Raw genomic sequence first — 21,733 nt, 5'->3', positions numbered from 1 at the left:
GGTTGGAACTTGAAAGACGCGCAAGGCGTTAAACGGCCACGAATGGAACACAGCGAGCCACTCGTTCATTCAAATGAGCATGACTAATTCATGAAACGCAGCCACATCCGAGTCGATTATGAAATATTCGGGTATAAATGGTTTTAATTTTCACTCACATCCATTACGTCCACGAATTGCTTGGTATAACATTTCGATGTTAATTACCAATAAATATTACAGATATAGCTTAAATTCCGGAACCATTTGTCACATCTACGATTTTGCATACGATCGGTACACAAAGAATGCGATCTGAGGGATGATCAACGAGTTTATCGTGCTGCGTTCATATATCAAGGCTGATGTAACCACGCTGGATCGATCAAGGAAGCTACCCCGGACAGGGGACCATTTTTTACTCAACATCCCAGCTTGATGTTTCAGACTGGCTCGGGATGAGCATTAGCTGGGACGTCTAGTTTAGCATTGCAAATGCCAGATAGAATGTCATCCGACGGCAAGCAGATGCTGCAGCGATCCCGAGAGAGCGAATATAAACACTTCCCCGTGCCATCCTCATATATTTTTTCCACCTCGAAGAGGCTGGCATGCCAATTCGGCTTCCTCGTCCACCGGGTCGAATTGGAGCCAGGCCTCGTCCGCGATGAGGCTATTTCTCTCCTTTGCCATGAATAAACCAACAAATAAATACACTCGACTCGAAAGCGCTCCCGTTTTGATTAATACTCGCAGCACGCGCTCAGCTTGCAGCTCCTTATGAGGGAGTCGGTTGGTGTATAAATTGCCAAGCCCATCGCAGGGTGTCGTAGCTCAGGAGTGAAATCTTCCCTTCGCCCAGTGGGCTGAAATCGAAAAATAATAGAAAAAATATGCATCAATGTTTCCCGGTGTAGGTGCGTGAAACTCTGAATGGTTAGATGATAGCAACGCATTTTCAAGAAACTCTCCGTTTGCTAGTTACGGGCATGGATACATGACAACTCTTTCCATGGAATGGCGGTTTTCATTTTCTTGGAAAACGTTTCATAACCAATACTTGCAGACGCTATTGGAATAATTTAATACGGTAAAAAATGGCATACTCTATATCTATGATGATTTGCTTTTTAGTTCACTTAGTTTTAGAGATTTTGAACCCAGCATGCGCCACAAAATGTTGCGAAGCTTCGGCTCACTTGTAGAGGTGCGTTTGCAACTGCGCGATCCAAGGCAAATACTTTTAAAGAGCCAAATTAAAATCATCGCGGTCATATTTGACATCTAAGGTGGTTGAAAATTAAAAAGCTACCAAGAAGGTGAATAATTATAGTTTTTTGGGTTGAAACTTATTAAAGCTGTTATGAGCCGACCACAGCCACATATTCATGGAACAAACGTGTTTGGACTTTAATTACAGCATTCATTTGCTGTTAACACAAAAAGTGGCATGGCACCATGCCTACATATTATTTTAACCTCGGTGTATATGAAGTATCGAACATTATACCATATATAAAAATAACACATGGGTCAATCCAGCCATATTAGACCAGATGATTTCCTTTTGGATTACAAACTTTGATTAAATTTAAGCTTAGCATGTGTAATTTTAAAGATATAAAATTGAGATACGTTACCGATGTGCTTTTTATGACAGTTAAATAATTCAATGAAGTTGATAACATATTTAAATTTTTAATCGATTTTTCACGATGTAATAACTTATTTTGACTGCCCATTCTATTTTTCTCATTGTTTTATACCTCTGTTGTTGATAAAACCTTGTAGTGGTAAAATAAATTTTGGTAGGGAATTGGATTAATTAAGGTTAATGAAGTAGAATTGGATACTATCATGTTGTAAACATCCTAATTTTGTAGCTCTCCAAAGGCACACTATACTACATGACTATACTACTCGACACAGAAATAAAAAATTAAATGCTTCCACGGTACACCGGTAACAAGCTCAGCGGCTCTCCTATGCCTCACCGATATTGAAAAAATAAAAAGACGCGACCCAGGAATATATCCACCAATATATTTCATTTAAGATAGAAAATAATTAGTGAAGGTGTTAATCTATCTTAATTGGTGTAATACCAATTACAATAAAAGCAACATTACAAATCATCAGATACATTTTTTATTCCATGTAATCTGCTACAATTCTTATTTCCAAAATAGTAGTTCATTCATAAATTTTACAGTAATAGTTATTGAACTTTTCATTACTCAAATCATTAAAATCCAATTGTTACACTCATTAAAAGCAAAAGAAGATATGGAATTGGACCTAGAAGAACAGCCAAAAACGTTGCATATTATTAAGCAAGCATTTATTTGGTACATTTGTTCCTTGGACACATCAAAGCGATTTTGCCTGCGGGACCCATGCGGGAGCGAGAGAGGAGAGGTAAAGTGGGAGGGGCAGTATGTTAATTAATTTTTTCAAATAATCACATTTTTATCCCAAAAAAGTCCTGGTTATCGTTTCCATGTAAGTAAAAACTGCTGGAAGCGATGATGACGCATAATTTCCTCTCCGGCGACCGGTAGCACCCAAAATGGTGCCGCCTACAAGAAGGAGGTTTTTTCGCGAGTGAATTTAAAGCAATGACTTTTTTGCTGTGTGAGCTGTCGCTTATGAAGTTTTTAGTGCCTCTGAAGACTTCCAAAATGTCAAAAATACAGTATCTGGAAAGGTTATAGCAGAGTTTTATTGTTGGCTTTGAGTAATGGCTTTATAATAATAGAGGGAGACAAAACTTTTTTCTATTAAAAATAGTAAAGATCGACTTATTTGTTAAAAATGATATCAAGTTTCAAAATTATTAAAAAAATAACAGTTATTAATATAAACTGCAATGAGATGATCCATCACAGGAACTTGAGATACGGCTCACGCATCTACTATTGCATCTCAATTCCAGTCGCGTAACCCTTACGGTGTCCCAAAAAACCTAAATACGTAACAGAATTAAGGAACATATTTTATTATTTAATGATTGATGCCATATATTTTTCAATTTTAACCCTTATTTGAAAATTCTCCTTTGTCCAATCAATCTGCAATTCATAGCAATGCCTTACTTAGACTAAATATTACTTTATCGGGAACAACTTTGCCCTTTGTGGGAAAGTTTTTTACTTGTTTCCCGGTCTAAGATCCAAAATGATTTTCTTAATTGGATGATAATAACCACTGCCGCCGTGCACTAAAGCTTTAAATACTACAAAAATCCTATAGAGAAGAAATCACAACAGCGTAGCCTATTTCGCAGTAATTAATGATGATATATTTACGGTTTCCGTTCATTATCAGTGCGGTCCTTAGGACCGCAATTCCTTGGACATAAATTGAGGTAAAAACGGAATACCAGATGTGTTTATAACGAAATGAAAAGGGCGAGCAGTAGAGGGGCATGCAACTCTGGTTTGGAAATCATTGCGACAACACTGAAAAATCGATATTTTTCATTGGTTATATAGCAATTGGATGTGGTATAATTCCTTTATTACTTACTTAAGGACATTCTGAAGTCCTTAAAATATAAAAATGTAATTGGTAGGACACTTCATCGGCCTCCATATCCCTCTCAATTATTTGGAAGGGGACTTGTTTCTTATTCTTAGCAACCAAGTAGTGATATTCGGGCTAAGTAATCCAATAAGTCGATTATTGAGTAACAGTACTTGATGTTCAGTAGGTACCTTTATTCACAAAAATAAGTATTCAGACTGAGTCAATCAGCACAATGGAACTATGATATTCAAGACTTGGAAGGTAATCATAAATTTTCCCCTGGTATATGATACAAATTCGGTTGAGCAAATTTTACGAAACCCTTTCAGGGAAAATGAAGGAAAACATTAGTTTATTCCTCATGATCCGCAATGACATACAGTCTTCTCATTTTTTTTTTCGGCAAAAAATACTGAGTTTCCTGGTCAATTTCCTATTAAAGTTGGCAATGCGATGAAATTAAATACATGTAAGTATTTCAGTTGTTCTTATATAATTTTTTGAATCTCTTTATTTAAATAAATCAATATTTATTATATTTTATCGAACATTTACGTTTTTCTCTATTCTTCTAATGCAATTACTCAACGCCAATTTCACAACACTATTTTCTCCTCGGCCGGCATTTCGCCTCTTAACGGCACGCATCATTTGTACAAAGCTTAAAATTGTCGCTTACACTTGATGAGACTCTCGCCATTGATTTTAGGTCTGACAAGGAAAGTCCCTCAAGTCTCACCACCAGATCCCCTTCAAATTCGTCAAGGTGATAGGAAATGGATCCCATGAGGTGCACTCTTTGTTTCAGTCGCTGATCCTTAATACTCTTCGAGATATTTGCGACGGAAAGGACGAGGAAAACGCCCAACTAACCCGCATTAGTCCAATAGGGTAGCTCCCCTCATCAAAGAAAACGAAAGGCATTGATTGCGATTCGTTACCCACCATTAGTGTATTCATAATATACAAATTATTTGGTTTTAGAAATCTCAGTTTAGACGAATGGCAATGGCCAATTTTTATCCTCATTCGAAAAAGGCCAGATTGGCGCCCATGCGATGCCACTCCACGTGACGTCACAGGGACCTAGTTTCTATACGAGTTGATAGGAGTTTTACATCGTCTGAGATTACCAATGCATGCATGAGGCACAGAGCTCAGGGAAACATCTCTTAATAATCACTCATTAAAACTGCCTATGGTCGGAAAGTTGCCTTCGTTTGATAAGGTATTAATAATCCTTATTTAAGCCAAGCGCTACCTGCCAGCAGCCTGAATCGCCGCGAAGCACATACCCTCGCTCCAAGGTCACCTCACACGGCGAATGCAGGAACCAGAATGACGTCACACGGGCTCTTCCCAGCATTCATACTTAGCCGTCGCGTTTTCGCGCGCTTGAAATTTTTCACTTTTCAATTAATCGCGAAAAATAGATATCGTCATTTAAAAATCTGAAAGCGTGAAATGCGTACTCCAGGAGTAATAACCTTTAGATTTAGGCAGTAAAAAAATAATAGGAAACCATCCTATTGTCCCTTTTACTTCGTTGCTAGGATAAAGGGCAGCGACGGTTTGTTGTGGTGATACGGAGGGCTGCATTAATTTAGGTGTTTTCCTCGTACTTTCCGTATCACAGATCACGAGAAGCATTAAACATAGGCTGAAACAAAAGCCACGCTTTTTGGGTATCTATTCCCTATCACCTAGCGAAATTTGAACGAGATCTGGTGGTGACACTTAAGGGACGTCCCTCGTGCGTGAAGCACCCCATTGCTGAACTAATAATTTTCTAAGATGTATTTTAATGGTTAATAAAAGTTGAGAAATAAAGAAGTCGACCACCTAAGAAATGAACAGTATGAAAAATATTAAAATTATGTTTCATCATTACTATTGCCTGAAAATTATGATATATATAAGCATCCGCAACTGGCATTTTGTTGGAAGTTTTCCATAAAATAAAACCGTTTTCCATACTCTGCGTCAGTTGAGGGTTTTTACCTTTCGCCGCGGACGACTCTAGCTCATGCGAGGGGGCGGATTAAGCTCTCACTAGCGACGACCCTTTCAAAGAAGTAGGTACCCTTCGAAAGAAATCGTCACTCATCCCTTTGGCCACTTATATCCAAGTCGATTTTTGGCCTCGCCAACCAGTTGTCTCCAGACTCCTCTGTTCTCCGACATGTCAACCTCTCCCTCAACTCTTCTCGTGTCTTCAACCACTTGCTTATTCCATCTTATTCTTGCTCTTACTCGTTGGCGCCTTCTTTCTGGTTGACCTCTCCACACTATTCACACAATTGCATCCTTCTCCCTTCTTCTTACATCATCAAGCCACCCGATTCTCCTACTTCTTATCACAGCCACAACATCTGGTCTTCTGTACTGTCCTGAGCTCTCTGTTTTTCAGTGTTCTCCATACCATTTCTCCAATTCTTGGTCCATATATCATTCTCAATATTTTATCTCCAAATGTAATTAATTTATTCTGGATCTGTAAGTTAGGATCCATACTTTTGCCCCAAACAAGAAAACTGGCTGTATTAAAAGTAATTGCCTACAATCAAATAATGCACCTTCACAAGGGTATCGATGGAATCCAACAATGCTACTGTAATGTTTATTTGAGAAAAATGTATTGAACTTTAACAAAGAGAATTAATTTAAGGTTACGATTAAATAATCATTTTGAAACTTCACACGTACTTCAAACAATGACCGACCTGGGTTTCCGCAACTCATAATGGTCAGTGCCATTTCCTAAGCCATAAAAGAAATGAAGAATATCCCAATAATTCACTAAAAACCAGGTCGGTTTGTAAGTTTATTGAGAGTAAAAGAATAGTCGGTGTTTTTCCATCATGAATTTATTATTCACCCTGAAAATGATGCCATCAACTATTTCCAAAAAAACGCACACAAGGTTACAATACCATCACTAGACAACAATCCTAAAATAAGTTCTCGCAACTCTCCACGAAATTCTCCTGTCAACTAATAACTTCACACCTGCGTATTTCTTCTCTTCCTCATCTTTCTTTTCTTTAGCCATATATTTTATTTGAGATCTTGCTTTAACTTTCTTTCCATCTACTTGTCTTTCAACGACTGCCTTCATCAGGTCATCTTACCTCAAGTTAAGGCCGAGAAGGTAGTTCCGTCTTCTTATTACTGCATTCACGAGGCTTCTCTTTTCTCTTACTCTTCTTAGAGATTCTTACTCACTTACTCGGTCGATCCAATAGATATTCATTATTCTTATGTAGCATCACATTCCGAAAGCTTCCACCAATGATTTCTCCGCTGCTGTCATTAGGCATGCCACACTTCCGTAGGGAAGCAGGCTTCAAATGTAGATTTGGAATTTTTATACTTAAATTTCCTGCTGTTAGCAAATATTTCTTCTGGTGGAATACTCTCTTTACCTGGGCATTCTACTGATAATATCATCCTTTCATCTTCCGTTGCTAGTTATCCTGCTTCCCCATAAAACAAAATCTATTCCAGTTTTTGTTTCCCTATTTCAATGTTAACCTTGACTTCTTCTCTTCTGTTGCACACTTATACCTTAGCTTCCTTTGTGCTAATTCTTAGCTGATATATAACCATTACTCATATTTACCAGAGTTTTCTTCAAATCCTTCTCCTACTCTGCTGTGATAGTTTTTATTGGTACATGATAGAATGAAATCTGATACATGCATAAATAAAGACAAAATATTGCACGAATGTATCGTCGAAAATGAAATAACGCCAGTATCGCGATCGGATTCGGAGCGCGCGGCAGATATGTAACATCCATGATGACAACCACTTGAATATTGCAGTCTATAACCACAATAACTCGATTATCGGAAACCCATCTGTTGCATCCCCATCCCCTGGGTAATTTGATTGGCGGGCCGTCGAACCTCGATAAAAGTCGTTGGCGTGGAAACCAGAAAAAATCCACCTTCAACACTTCGAGCCCTCTCTTTTAGCTGGATAAAAATGCTGAGAAGTCATGAAAAGCATTAATAGTGGGTACCAGACACAACTCAAATCAATGGTCCGCGAGGTCACTTCGTGAAATGGTGACAGATAGATTCTTAAATAAACGTTGTTATATTCCGCACAGTACTTATTGAAAAAACGACCGGTTTCGACCTATTCAGGTCATTATCAAGACGCGACAGAACCTAATGTTCAGAACCAGAAGTTCGCTCACCTCTTGATAATGACCTGGAAGGGTCGATACTGGTGATATGTAATAAAGACATGGGTGGAATATAGGAACGTTTATTTTTTAAATTACCCAGACATAACTGTTCTAATTCACTCTCCTCTCGAAAATACGAACTGAGCAACAGGATATGATCATATCGAGTTTATTTCAGCTAACTGTACAAAATATGAATCCTACACACTCATTTACGTTCCTTAGACCACCTTGGACTTGGAGAATTAGAATTTGGAGATTTCTGAAGGATCCGTCCGGGATTGGAACCCGAGACCCACCAATCAGCAGACAATCACTCTACCCGCTCGGCTATCATACTCCTACAATGAATCCAACAGCCCTGGCTTAGTAAAATTATCGAAAAAAATTGTATCTTCTTTATACTTAGTTTGCAGAATGGCAGAAAAAAAAATTCTTCATGGGATCAAGAATGGGTGATCATGGAAACTATAGCAAAAAAGTACGTCTGTTGAATATTCACGCCATTAGAATTGGCTACGCCGCGGCGCGGTGCTAAATTCGCGCAATGATTTGTTTGTTTTCATTCGTATATATCCTTCCTTTCTATGATTTGCCGATAAAATAACACAGATTGTGGCTGGGGGCACTAAAAAGTGAATGGAGACGACGTAGAGAATGCGGGATTATTTTACTGCTCTTTGAACTGCTTATATGGTTCAGCGAAATAGGATTAGCAATTAAGCAAATAATCAAGCGCTTAAGATTTCACTGCACATTTTCCATCCACTGGATATCCTGCTCCGGTAAATTGAAGATTCAAGGAATTGACTGAATGCTATTCTCACGGAACTTATGTTATTTTTGAAGTCTTGGAAATTGTTTTTCTTTGGCGATTTTCTATCGGTTTTTTTTCCTTATCGCCATTTCTCAGCTAATTTGTTTTTTAAAACGTGAGCAATCACGTACTCCGCACCGCAGCTCTGCCGCTTTTTAGAATACACTCCGTACAATAGGATCCATACGTATATTAAATCCGACGTCATTTCTGCACTTTTTAATTCCTTAAACTTAATTTTTAACCTTTTAAACTTTAGCAAACCCATTCGCCAGATAGATAACATCAAAATACACATTATCACCCGCCGCAAAGGAAGTTTAGTAAAGGATTCTCGAAAATTTATGGAGCATATACGAATTACATCAAACTCCATTCCACGATTTGAGCGCAGCATGGAAACAACGGAAACTTATATTTGATCGGCGGGCCTTTTTTAACTTCGCCACCGAGGAGATGATGCATTCCAGCTGCTTCAGTGCCAAATATGCTGGTCCCGTTAACAGATAACTCGGCGTCAGTGTAAGGTAAAAACAGGTAAGAAGTGGGTGAATACAAAATCGAAAAAATTGGGAGAAGAATACGCATATGCGTCTTTTTTTCTCTGCAAATTTGCGATGAATTCATTGAATGTAAGCAGTGGAAGTGGTATGAAGAACCGCACGACGTAAAGTTTTTTGGAGAGGCCTTTTCGAGTAGTTCCCACGCTTGCCAACTTCAAATCAAACTGACCTTTAAGTAAATATTTTCCACCACTGTACGTTTATGGAAGCACCTTTACTTCCCTCCCGAATTGGAGGCAATTTACCCCATGTGATAAATAATAGGCAGGGTTAAAAGAACGATGAAGCAATTTTCATAAAACTAAATCGGTTCAGAAAGCCATAAAAGATTATGGAACGCATAGGAATTCCAACAAAAGTTATATCATAACATTCAAATATAGTACTTCACAAAAAAGGTAAGAATAAAATATTCGCAATAGCAGAAGAAGACAGAAGTCCTCGGGGAGTCATACCACTGGAAAGAGGACTAGGCGACACCAATTTAACGAAAGCCTGCCCACAAAACTATGACGTAATCCTCATAGGTTAACCGAGACAGGTCCAGAGAAAATGCCATGTAATTATATACACTAGAAAAGGTAAAACCGAGACCTAAAGACGATTTTCTTCAAAATTATAATGGCAAAAATTCAAGGATTTTCCCAATTATATTTGAAATTATAACAAAAATATTCCCTAAGTAAAGGTTTCCAAAGAGAATAAGCGATTTTTTACAGAAATATTTTTCCACTTATATTTATAAAACAATTTAATTAATGAGGTCCATTTTCCAGGATGTTACACAGCAATTACATTCATACTTAATGCCGGGACATTCAGAATAGTACGACGTTTTAACCGATTCGGCAGTATTTGTCATTTGATAAGTCATTGAAATTCAGATATAATATATCCACGTTCTTGGTCTTTGTCCAACTTATTTGAGAGACAAAAGTTTGTTGTACCCGAAAAATAGAAGCGACGAGATTGGTGCTACATTTAATGGGTAAATGAATGCATGATTTATTAGTGGATCAAATACTGAAGATAAAGTTTCAATATTAATATGATGTTCAGATCCTATAAGACTTTTTGCATTTATTACGAATGAATTCATGACTGAAAACATAATTTCACCTACTCTGTTGTACATATATATACTGACAGCTTTATTACTTGTTGTCTGTCAGGATGCTTAATGTACACGATGGGTATGAAGATAATGTTTCGAAGGACCAGGTGGTTTTAGATAATAGAAAAGGTAATGTTTCAAATGGATAATTTATGCCAAAAACATAATAAGGAGAAATCTTTAGTACAACCGTTCTATCTGGCGATTACGAGCTGACTGCCTGCCCACGGCACCGGAACACGTGGGGGCAGTTCCACAATTTGACTTACTTAGTCAACCAACACAAAATTTGACTTACTGTGCAAACAAAAGAATAACGAACTGAAATTGGTGGCATTAAAAATGATCAAAAAGACTTCAAACATTTAAGTTAAAGAAATTTTGTACATTTAGTTTAGGAATTAAATCACCACGGTACATCACTACAGTAAAATAAAACTTTAACGGGTACGTGAGCATCCCTTGGCGAGACACCAATTGTTATCCATTTGAAACTTTCCCCATAGAAATTACGTCACAAATGTTTGAGAAAAATACTTTGCCATTTTCACTACCTATCATGAAAAAGAACTGAGATATTACGGTGGGGGAGGAAATGTAACAGTAACTAACTGTAGGTGGGAACATGCAATTTCTCATAATCACCCAGACGAAATTAATATAGCAGTGTATACCCGAATTACCAGCACGATGAGCGACGTAAACAACTTTGCAAAAGAAACGCGAACAATGGAGGAAATCTAAAAAGGAATAGTATTCAACGAAGGATTCATTTTCCGCACATTCGACAAAGTGCTGAAGAAAATTAAGGATAAAAATAACACTGAGGCATCAAATAATTCCACCATAGATGACTCAAAAGATCAAAATTAAGCCATTTTTCCCGAATTAAGGTGAACGACAGACAGAATATGTGATAACTTTGTTAATTTCGAAAAAAAGACAATTTACACCCCAAATGTATTTAAAGCAAACTTATTGAAAGCCTTTGACATAGAAATCCACTGATTATCAAACAGATTATGCCAAACATGTTGAAAGAAATGTATTGGGGAAATAGATATGTGAAAACAGCATTGATGAGCATATACAATACGATACGAGGCCAAGATAAAAATTTTATTCCGATTCACGTAAGGGAAGGCAAGTAAATCCAATAAAAAGGTAATAATAATTTTAAAAGCGACACCGGCCCCAACTTCAGTCATACTTTAACATTAATTGTCCTGGACCAAGAATCGAATCATGGACCTTTGGCTTTTTGGCCCACTGCGCTAACTAGTATGCTATCCAGGTCCTATGATTTCCACATCAATCGGTGTTATTTAGAAATTTACCAATATATTTCTTGTTATGTCTGCCGTTCCCCTTACTTACGGAGAGAAAGCTTTCCTTTGGATGCTGGAGTTATCTGTGGTGGAATTTGCGTGTATTTTACCACCTTCACTCGGCTGACTTGAAATATACCACATCAGTCATACTTGGCAACCGGTATTTCAAAAACAGCCCATCTCACCAATCCACACCTCCAGCGGTAGACACACAACTTTATGAATGAAGCCATTTTCCTTGAACCAGCATCGTGATGCATCGATCGAGAAAATCAAGATCAGCGTAACATTGACCCGATAAAATACAGCTCAAAACTTTTTTGCAGGTAGGCTAAAGCCCTTTTTCCAATACGTTTGAGGCTGGTCTAAAATATTGGGGGAAATGGAAGGGATCTTCAATCAGGACGGGAGTTTCCTACCGTTGGCGAGTCGTATCATGAGCTATTCTATTTTTTTCCGATATGCTCCTACTCCATAAAATATCCTACCAACCTCATAACCTCCAAGATAGCGTAAATAAATGGATGGTAGGCCTTAAACTGTGTGGAAGTACTATGAATACATGAATTTAATTTGTAGAAAACCGCAGTATCCATTAGCTTGGCAGAGACACCCGCAAGTGAAAGACGAAAATTTTAGAGCGAGAATTTTTTTGCCTTGAGCGAATGTCGAACCCATCCCCTGAAATAATTAGAAGTGTTCCATCACTTCAATAACCAAGGCATCTTATTTATTTTAAGGCATTTTATTTATTTCTTGTTTATACTGAGGCGGAGTTTTGCTGGCTTAAGCTGCCAGATTTACACTGCAACAACGTAGCACGCACCGTCTCTACGATAAATCTAGAACTTTAAATTAAGATTATCTCCGCGAGATCCGCCTTCGAGGCGTATAAATCTGAATAAATATGAATTTCCGCGCTTGGAATTGTACCGTTCACCAATGTTTTCTATTATTTTCGATTTCAATACAGTTTGAAAGAGATACGAATTTTTACCTGATACGACGTGTATCCCACTTTCCGAGACATTCACAGCGAAATATCGATGGGCTTACCCCTTTCGCTGAAGATTCCATGACGTCACTGACTCTTGCCAGGCGGTTCACTGCTCCTCGGCCTCGCCCATCCATCTCAAATTGTTATTTTTTTATTCACACTCTATTGAGCGATTCTTTCTGCCAAGAATCGGATCTTTCAGAACGAGTTAATGAGCCAAAACATCAAATTACGTTACCAACTCATGAAAATTGGGTGACAACTTTCCCAAATTTTATTTTAAAATTGTGAGATATGTCTGAATGAGGAAGAAATATTTTCGTCTTTACAAAGCTTTCCCTCACATCTACTGATTCCTTTTAAGAATTTTAAGAATTCCGGGATTAGCCACGGTGATAACTTTATGAAGTCACCCGCAATTAAAAAATTGTGCGAAAATTAAAAAAATTATTCGCATTGACCGGGATTCGACCCCGGATCGCCCGATTTCCGGTCGAGTGCTGTAGCCAGTTAAGCTACCAATACGTCATCGCCAGCCTCGGTGGCGGTGTTCTAGCCTGCCAAACCGAAGGTCGTGAGTTCGAGTCGCACTTGGGTAGGTGGTCCCTATCCATGGCATGCATTGTGGTTGTCCATTGATAATACTGGAACCCCCGTTGTCAAGGCCGCTATGAGTTGTTTACGGGGAAGTTGGAAAGAAACAATTAAATTTCCCTCCGTGGAAAACTTTGGACTATATCGGGCGAGATGGTCTGGACTGCTGAGCATGTTATCCTTTCAAAAAATTTTGTTTTTTGGGTCTGAGATGATGACATTTGTCCTTTGATTTCCCTCCGCCGTAGGTGTGGTTCAGCAACCGTCGGGCTCGCTGGAGGAAGCAGGTCGGAGGCACGCCTGGACCCCTGGAATCGCTCACCCCCATCACGCCGGGGGGCTTCGCCGTGGGTGCCCCGCTGCCCCCAGCCTCCGTCCCTACGGGCCCCTTCCAAGCCAAGCCCCTTGCCCCCGCACCACCCCAGCCGCTCCCCCAGCACCACTTGCCGTCTCCGAGCACCCAGCACTTGTCCGGCTACGCGCACCACGGAGCTCTCGCAGCCGAAGAGCATGGAGGAGCCACCAATGCTCACGGTGAGTACACGGGTAAGCGGAAAGGTGCACGCTTGTAAAAGGGCTGGATTCCTCAAAAACATGACTACATGAGATTATATCTATATGAGTCCTTTGTTGCCTAAAAGTGGCTGCCTCTTGGCTCCAGAAGGAACAACTTCCTCTGCTCTTATACGTCCTCCCTCTTGCACCTCTACAGCCTATTCACCCGCACGATTACTGTTTCCGTGAGAAGAACTCGGGCATACCTAAGCCTTCTCCACATACCCTAAGCCCGTACCAACCAGTTCCTAAATTCCTTCCAGATTATAGCATCCTAATTTTGGAATTCATTACCCCCCTCAATAAAAGCTTCTCTACCCCGGAATATTTCAAGAGGAAAATGTAGCAATATTTAAAAACGTAGCACCGCTGTTTTGAAATGTAGGACTCTTTGCGTTGATTACTCCTATTTTTCTTAAATCTTTGTATTCAATTTTTCGTTTTCATGTTATGCTGATTCTATAATTATTGTATTTTCAGCATAACTTTATCTATACTTTGCCATAATGTGTTTGCCAGAGCATCAATTAATCATTTATTCTTCCATACACCCCAATTCAAGCTGCCTAAATAGGCGTGGTGCGGGGGGTGTTAGGGCACCAGCCATTAACAAATAGGAAGGATATTATCAAAATCATTTTTTTAAACCTTTGTTGAAAAAAAGAAAAAAAACTATTCCTTTGCCTATGCTTTCGGCAAAATATCTCTCCAAATGTATCGTTTCTCTTAAGCGGGGAAATATATTGGGGTTCTAATATTATATTATCCGTGCCGCTCTGAAAGATGTATCCCCTCATTTACTCAAGCAATCTAAGCTTAGCGCGGATTTTCCGAAGCCACTTATCAATTTTCGCATAAATGAGTGTAATGAGAGGAAGTATCGTTCCCACTTTAATAGCTATATACAATAGATATATTTTGTATAGAGCCGCTATATACAAAATCAATCTTCATAAAAAATAACTTGAGACTTTACTCCGTGAATTGGAGAAAGAAAAAAGACAGAGTTTAAACGTATATGACAATAAAGAAGATCGAGAAAGGTACCACAAGGTTAACAGATATGTAAATAAGAAGTTGAAGGTAATGAAAATATATTAAATAGGGAAAAAAGTTTAAAAGCCGAGGAAGATACAGGACTCAAGGGAAATCTCCAGGAAAATTATATATTTTATTCCAGGCCACAACCCAAAATCATATGGTGTTAAAGACAGGAATGGACAAGTAAGCTGTAATCAACCAATAATTATAATTGCACGGTGGAATCATTTTGCGGATCTTCTATGAACCATATGAAACTTTCAAGTCCGTATTTTCTCAGGAGTACCTTTTTGTAATAAATTCAGACAAGAGTGTTCCATGTGCCGCGAAAATTTCAAGAGAAAATCACAAGCTTTAAATCTACCACATTAAATTAAAAAACTACTTAAGACCGATCTATCTGAAGTGACGCGCCCTCTCAAGCTTGTACTGATTTTAAATACTTCAAACGCTCTGCATAAACACCAGCTAATATTTGTTTTCACAAACTCAACGAGATGACATTTCTAAAATGTCAACCTGCCCTAATAATCTAATACAATAAATTCATTTTACCTGCTCGAATTGTTCACCGGGGGGAAGGTTCTTAACACAGTTCGGAATTATTCCGATCGGTTTTCATTAAATTGATTCTGTGATCCCTGAGTTTTCATTAACTAATGAGTTGTTGAAATTAAAAATATCAAACATTAAAAATTCCGATCGCACTGCAACGACCCAGAACTGATGAAAACCGAATGGAATAACAAGTGCAACATGCACACCATCAGGCAGGGATGACAATCGAAACTAAACCAGAGTCAAAACCAGTAAAATGTCAATAGTGTCGTTCCTGGGAGCGAAATATAGAAAAAAGACAAAAAATAATTAAACCCGCGGAGCTTAACTCAGAGTCCAAACGAAAACGGAGTCAAAACTACTTCTGGTCAAAAATAAACTAAACCTCTGGGACGAAACGAAGAAGAACTGGTGGATAGGCTCCCTGCCATAGTCGCCAGTCCCGAAGCTTAGCATCTACTAGAGGTTACAATTTCACAATCAGACAGTGGGAAATATTACGCCGTTGCCGTGTATCAGATGCTGAAGGAGTGGAACCAACATGAAAATGTCCAAGCATTCTGCTGGGATACAACTTCGACCAACATTGGGAGACTCAGTTGCGCATGCGCCTTATTAGGGCAGCTTCTCAAAAAGGATACTTTGCTTCCAACATTTCCGGCACTACACATACAAGCTGGTTTTAAAAAGTGTCTTCGACGCAAAGTTCTGTAAGTCTTCGGACACTGGTGTTCCTCTGTTTTCAATATTTCAAAACCTATGGAGAATAAATCACTGTAAGCCCTAATACTAGCCCGTTGTGGCAATAAACAGTGATAAATATAGGTAAATAAAATTTTATTGGTTTACGATGAGTGGGAATAATCAACTATTATTGAGCGTATGCAACCCGCGTGCCACAAAAAAAAACCTGGGGTGGCACGCGCTCACTCTTGGGGCCTTATCTCGGGAACCACTCCTCACAATTGAAAAATATTTTAGGATAAGTATGCCAAATGTCCAATGTATATAGTCCAACAGTTTAAAAATACCAGCGCCTTCTTATCGCCATTCATATCCGAAAAACAGTCGAAAATGCCAAAATTTCTTAACTTTGAGTGCGATGCGGCACGACTTCCCGGTATCCATTTGCATTTAAGAATGATATTTTACAGGATATGTTTTTCACCAATTGGTATAAATTGAGGGGGTGCCCCGAAATAAATTCGAAAATCGATAAATAAGGACCACCCTTTTGGGGCACTCATATTTTTACTACACACAGGAGAATGGTGAATGCAAACTGGCCATTCGATATTTAAACTCGACGTTTGAACCTCCCCATATTCTGCCATGAAATGGGTCGAAATTATTCCTTCTTTTGCCCCTCCACTCAACTTCTGAGATCGAAACTTAACTATGAGCAGCGGAGTTTCATTTAATTTAGTTTCGTTCCTGCGAGTAAAGTTTCGTTCCGGCTCGAAACTAAACTCTTTGCTGACTTTAATTTCGCGCGGGAACGAAATTAAACCCAGGCCTCGTATTTTCGTTTCCCTCCGGGAACAAAACATTTTCGTTTCGTTTCACTTGCCATCCCTACCCTTAGCATACTGTCCCAACACTACCCGAAATGAGTCTTTGAAGCCAAAAAAATCTCCCATTCAAAGTCGAAATATATATATATATATATATATATATATTAACTTTGTGACTTGATAAAGCGGTTCATTCAATATTTTTTGTGAATTATAAATGCTCAAAGCTAACAGACCAAGTAAATGGTAATAGTGAACTCCACCCTCGCCAATTTATTCAACTTTCAGGGTGAAAATTTGAGGGAATTAAATATAATTTCTAACTAGCATAAACCATTTTTAGGTACACTGGTGTGTGGAGTGAACTTAGGATACTCAAAGCTTCCCTCCTCCTGCGAGGAACGAAACTGAATGAGATATACCCACCTGTTTTTATCTGGATGGACCGCTGTAATCATTTTAATGTTGAATTTGGAAAAAAAATAAAATTCAATATGCAAAAAACCGAAAATTTCCTAAGCGTTGGTTGGCAAACCCATACACAGAAAGCGTTACACAGATGTGAAACGATTAGGCTGGGAGTCGCTTCAGAGGCTGCGCGCTTAAATTAAATTGCCTGAGCAATTGAGAATAGATACCATTTAGTGAGAAACGGAGAAAATTATATAAGAACCCCGCGCTATATTTCCAGGTCCGTCATAAACGATAAATTAAGAAGGTATTTTGTCGAACAGATAGGTATGGGAATTCGTTAAGTGGAATTTCGCAAGGGCATTTCCTTTTTAATTACTAACGGCTGCTTTCCTAACACCCCCTGCCACATGCCTATAGAGGCGGCTTGAGGGGTACTCTGTAGATGTATTTTGGTGAAGTAATCTTTTCACACATTGTGTATTTATAACTATCATTCCTATTTAAGTTCATTTGACGCCATAGCACACCCGAAAATGGTTTTTGCGAGTGAATCTAATTGCGGCGAAAATCGAAAACAATTCTTCACTGTTTGCAATCAATTTCGAACCGTGTTTCTCTTTCCAGGAGAGGGCCTGTCTGACTGGAGCTATGGAGTACCCCTTGGCTCAACATCGGTGGGCCTGGGCCCCGGAGGGCTGGCCCCGACGGCCCCCGAGGTTCCACACAGGCCCTACAATCACTTTGCAGGGGACTCAGGCGAGGGGTACTCTCTGCCCCTGGCCCACGGCAACCATCAACAAGGGCCGGCGGACGGAACGTGGCGAGACCCTGCTCCGCCTGCAGATTGCAATGCCCTCGCGCAGTCATGGGGACAGAGCTTCGGCGAACCATACGGGTAAGCTGAGACGAGGCACTTTTCTGTTTCAATGGGACGGTTCAATATGACCCGAAATTACATTATCACGATAACTTCTTTTAAATATCAACATTAATAAATATTAAACTGACAATTTTTGCAGCAAATGATTGCAACTAGCAATATCTTGACAATGATTTGCCGAAAAATATGACGAAAAAGCATTGTGAAATCTCCAAATTCGTTAAATTCGTTAAATAACAGCATGTTGGCCCAATAACATTCAGAAATTGCTTTAAGTGCTTTTTAATAACTGTTAGTGTTTTGGAGCATTTTATCAGGAATGTACAATATTTCCACAACGTGACACCAGATACTATTAAATTAGATTTTCACAAGCTAGCTTCAATTGCCAGCTGTGTCCGTTATACTTAACGGTAGCCACATATTTTCTCGAGTTATCGTCGGATAATTTGAAACCTGAACAAAAATATTTTGAATAAAAAATTGGGAATATGGATGACGAAATGTGTTGCTACCTCTGAAATCAATCCTAATTCATTCATTAATTACGCAGTAAATGAAAGAAACCGCGAAAATTGTCGCTCTCTCGAAACATGTGACGTCATCAGATTTGAGTGCCAAGCTGCCAGTAACGTCATTAATTTTTAAACATTCCTTCCTTGGATCGTTTTTTAATTTATACGTATTCAAATTGACTATAGTATTAATAATAATTTCTTTACATACCAATTAGCGTTAACATATTTGCTCAACACAAATTGATAAACTATATAACGTTGGAAATCAAAATCTCCCCTGTTTTTACATACGATTACTATTACGCGGGTGCCGACGTTTTACACGACCATCAGAGAAAAAGGAGATGCTAAATGTCGTAAATAGGGTTGCAGTAAATTCATTTATTGTGGAAAATAAGCCTTTGTTTTTTGCTCACATAATGAGGGAATTCCACACCATGACACCCTAATATTCGGAATTTATTCATAAAGGATTTTTTTATTGTTTAGGGGATATTAACGACATTTTTCCTACTTGATACTACAATGACTCAGCACGGCAGAATCTGCTTTTTTTCTACCACGCACATGCATTTTTGGACGATATCGCAACACGTCATACTGTCAAAGGAGTTTCCTGCCGAAATTCATAGTTCATGAGGTCAAAATGCCTATTTCATAAAAGTCACCGTGCAAGTAATTCTCGACCTCGATGGCGACAACGATAAGTTCGAGTTCCACCTGGGTTGGTTGCCCCTATCAAGGGTATGGCTGTGCTTGACCGTCAATTGATAAGTGCACTAGAAACCCCCGATGTAAAGGCCTCATTTTGCTGTTTTCGGGGCACTTTAGATAAATAAATACGTAAACGCCATCGGCGGGATCAGCCATCTTCCGCGACAAGGAAATATCGCAGGGGAGAGGGTCACATGATCTAGGAACTTTCGATTTCGAACTTGTTCTCATGCGCAGAGGCAGCAAATCTCACTTGTTTCCTTTCAATGAGTGTGTCTGCCATCCTCAAGCACCCTCTCCTTCTCTCTCCGCCCGCAGAGTGGTTGGTGGGGAGGCGGCGTTCCGGTGTCCGCAGCAGCCTTTGGCCACGCGATGGACGCAGCTCTGCCCAATGGGCTTCGTGCAGCAGCAAGGACACCAGCCCAGCACCGCTCACTTCGCCAACGCCGCCTCATACCGGCCGTTCGCACCGCCCTCCACGCACCTGTGACCCAGCACTCATGCACGACCATCCCACCTGATCACCCTCGTCTATTTAATTATAGCCATCATTTATATTTTTGCTATGCATATATATCGAGATATTGATAAAGATTGGAATAAAATCCATTTTAAATTTATCGCAGTTGATTATTATAACCATGCTCAAAATAAATTACTACGCGAGTTAAATTTCTATATGTACATTATAGGATTGCATTTAGGTTCAAAATGTTTCAGTGTAAAATGACAAAAAAAACGTTTTCACGGTACTTCAAGAGTATTTTTAGGATATTACAACAATTCCACAAATTCCAGTAAGCAACATCTAATTAAGTGATTTATACACTCAAATATAGTCCACAAGTTTTAAACGGTTGTTAGCTATCTTACGTTTAAATCCAACGGAAATTATTTCATAATAAAGATATTCCACCGGATAAAGAAGGTTTAAACGATACATTTTACGAATAACTCCTCTTCCATATTATAGTGCCCCCTTCAATGCACTCTTAAACCAACTCCATTTCATTCCACCAACAATTCCTTTTCTCATCCTCCTCTTCCCCGCCTGCCTGACTTCTTTCTCCCTAACACATTGTTCAGCGTCCCCTCCCCGCTTATTACCCTCTCCATCCCCGTATTCGACACCCTATTAATATCTACGGAAGTTTCCTCTCCTCACACACTAGCACTATCAAGCACTCCCTCGTTCCTACTCTTCCACCCACATCACAAAATTTAAAAAAAATTATATAAGACATTCGTCATAAGTAAAACTGTTCATATCATTATATTTTCAAGGTCATATTAATTCTAGTGGGCTTTGTAAATTCGTATGTTGAACTCTATAATCCCATTTCCTCGCCATAATTGTGAAATAAAATGTATGGTTACCTTTAAATTTATCTATCATGAGTGGAGGAGCTTAGAAAGTTATCTCTGATAATAATTTCTCGAACAAAAATAGCACATTTTAAATAACGGCCAATCCCAAGGATCTAAATCTGTGATCGAAATTGATAAGCCTGCAATAAAAAAGTCTAACATAGCCAAGTGGAGCAAAAGTAGTTACGCAGCCGTTGGAACTCAATATCTATACCATTCGAATTATGAATCTAGAAATATTGATAAAGCGTCGGCAATCGAGGTGGCTTCTACTTTCAATACAATTGCCGAATAAAACGTAACACCTGATAAAGTACCATCTGCACACTGCAATATCTTAAGTTAAAACATATCCGCCAACACAACTTCGACGCAAAATAAAGGCTCTTGACAAGCAAAATACCATTTTAATTGCCATAACATAGCAAGACTATTAAGATGGTGAAGGGGGAAAATAATACATTGAACCATATACTGCGAATTTTTATATGGCCCCGCGGTGGGTAAACTCAACCGTCGCCACCAAAATCAACATCTAAATGGGAATATAGATTAACAATGAAGATATATCCATCCTATTCTCTAGAAAAATTAAATGAAAATCATTAAATGTCGTTGCTCATGAGGTTGAGGAACAATTTTCCCGGAAGGAACGAATTACACCGGATAAACGGGTAAAATGAATCTTTCATTGTGTAGAAAATAGAATATGATTTTTTCCTGATCAAATGAACTCATTGGTCAACAAATGCCAAAGCCTTTTCTTTCGCATAATTTTGATAAACTTGTGTGTAAATTAATCAAATACTTTAAGAAATGGACTGGTAATCAAATCAATACTCCTTAATGAATAGTCTTCGATAATAAAGCTTGACAAGAAAGAACAACCAAAATTATGTCACAAAAAACGTCAATTCAGAAACCATAGCAAAAACTGAACTTTTTAGTCATTCACTAAGTACCGTTAAATTACTAGTATAGATCTGAGTGCAGACACAGTAGCTCACCGCATATAATCATGCGCGAAAAAAAACAACTAAAGATGCAAAC

The 21,733-nt window shown here is 38.8% G+C and overlaps 1 protein-coding gene across 1 annotated transcript in view; it reads left to right on the top strand.

Annotated features, from left to right (window-relative positions):
- LOC124171206 (pituitary homeobox homolog Ptx1-like) overlaps window positions 1-19,904 on the top strand; it is a 61,213-nt gene extending 41,309 nt beyond the window's left edge. The window contains exons 4-6 of the mRNA XM_046550348.1: window positions 13,370-13,655; window positions 17,828-18,098; window positions 19,634-19,904. Of these exons, the coding sequence (XP_046406304.1) occupies window positions 13,370-13,655; window positions 17,828-18,098; window positions 19,634-19,805 (729 nt within the window). The 3' untranslated portion in view covers window positions 19,806-19,904. The remainder of the gene's footprint in view (window positions 1-13,369; window positions 13,656-17,827; window positions 18,099-19,633) is intronic.
- Window positions 19,905-21,733: the final 1,829 nt, after the last annotated feature.

This window comes from Ischnura elegans, chromosome X, assembly GCF_921293095.1.
Source record: "Ischnura elegans chromosome X, ioIscEleg1.1, whole genome shotgun sequence".
NCBI lineage: Eukaryota > Metazoa > Arthropoda > Insecta > Odonata > Coenagrionidae > Ischnura > Ischnura elegans.
The sequence above is the reverse complement of the archived record's forward strand: the minus strand, read 5'-3'. Positions and strand labels throughout refer to the sequence as shown.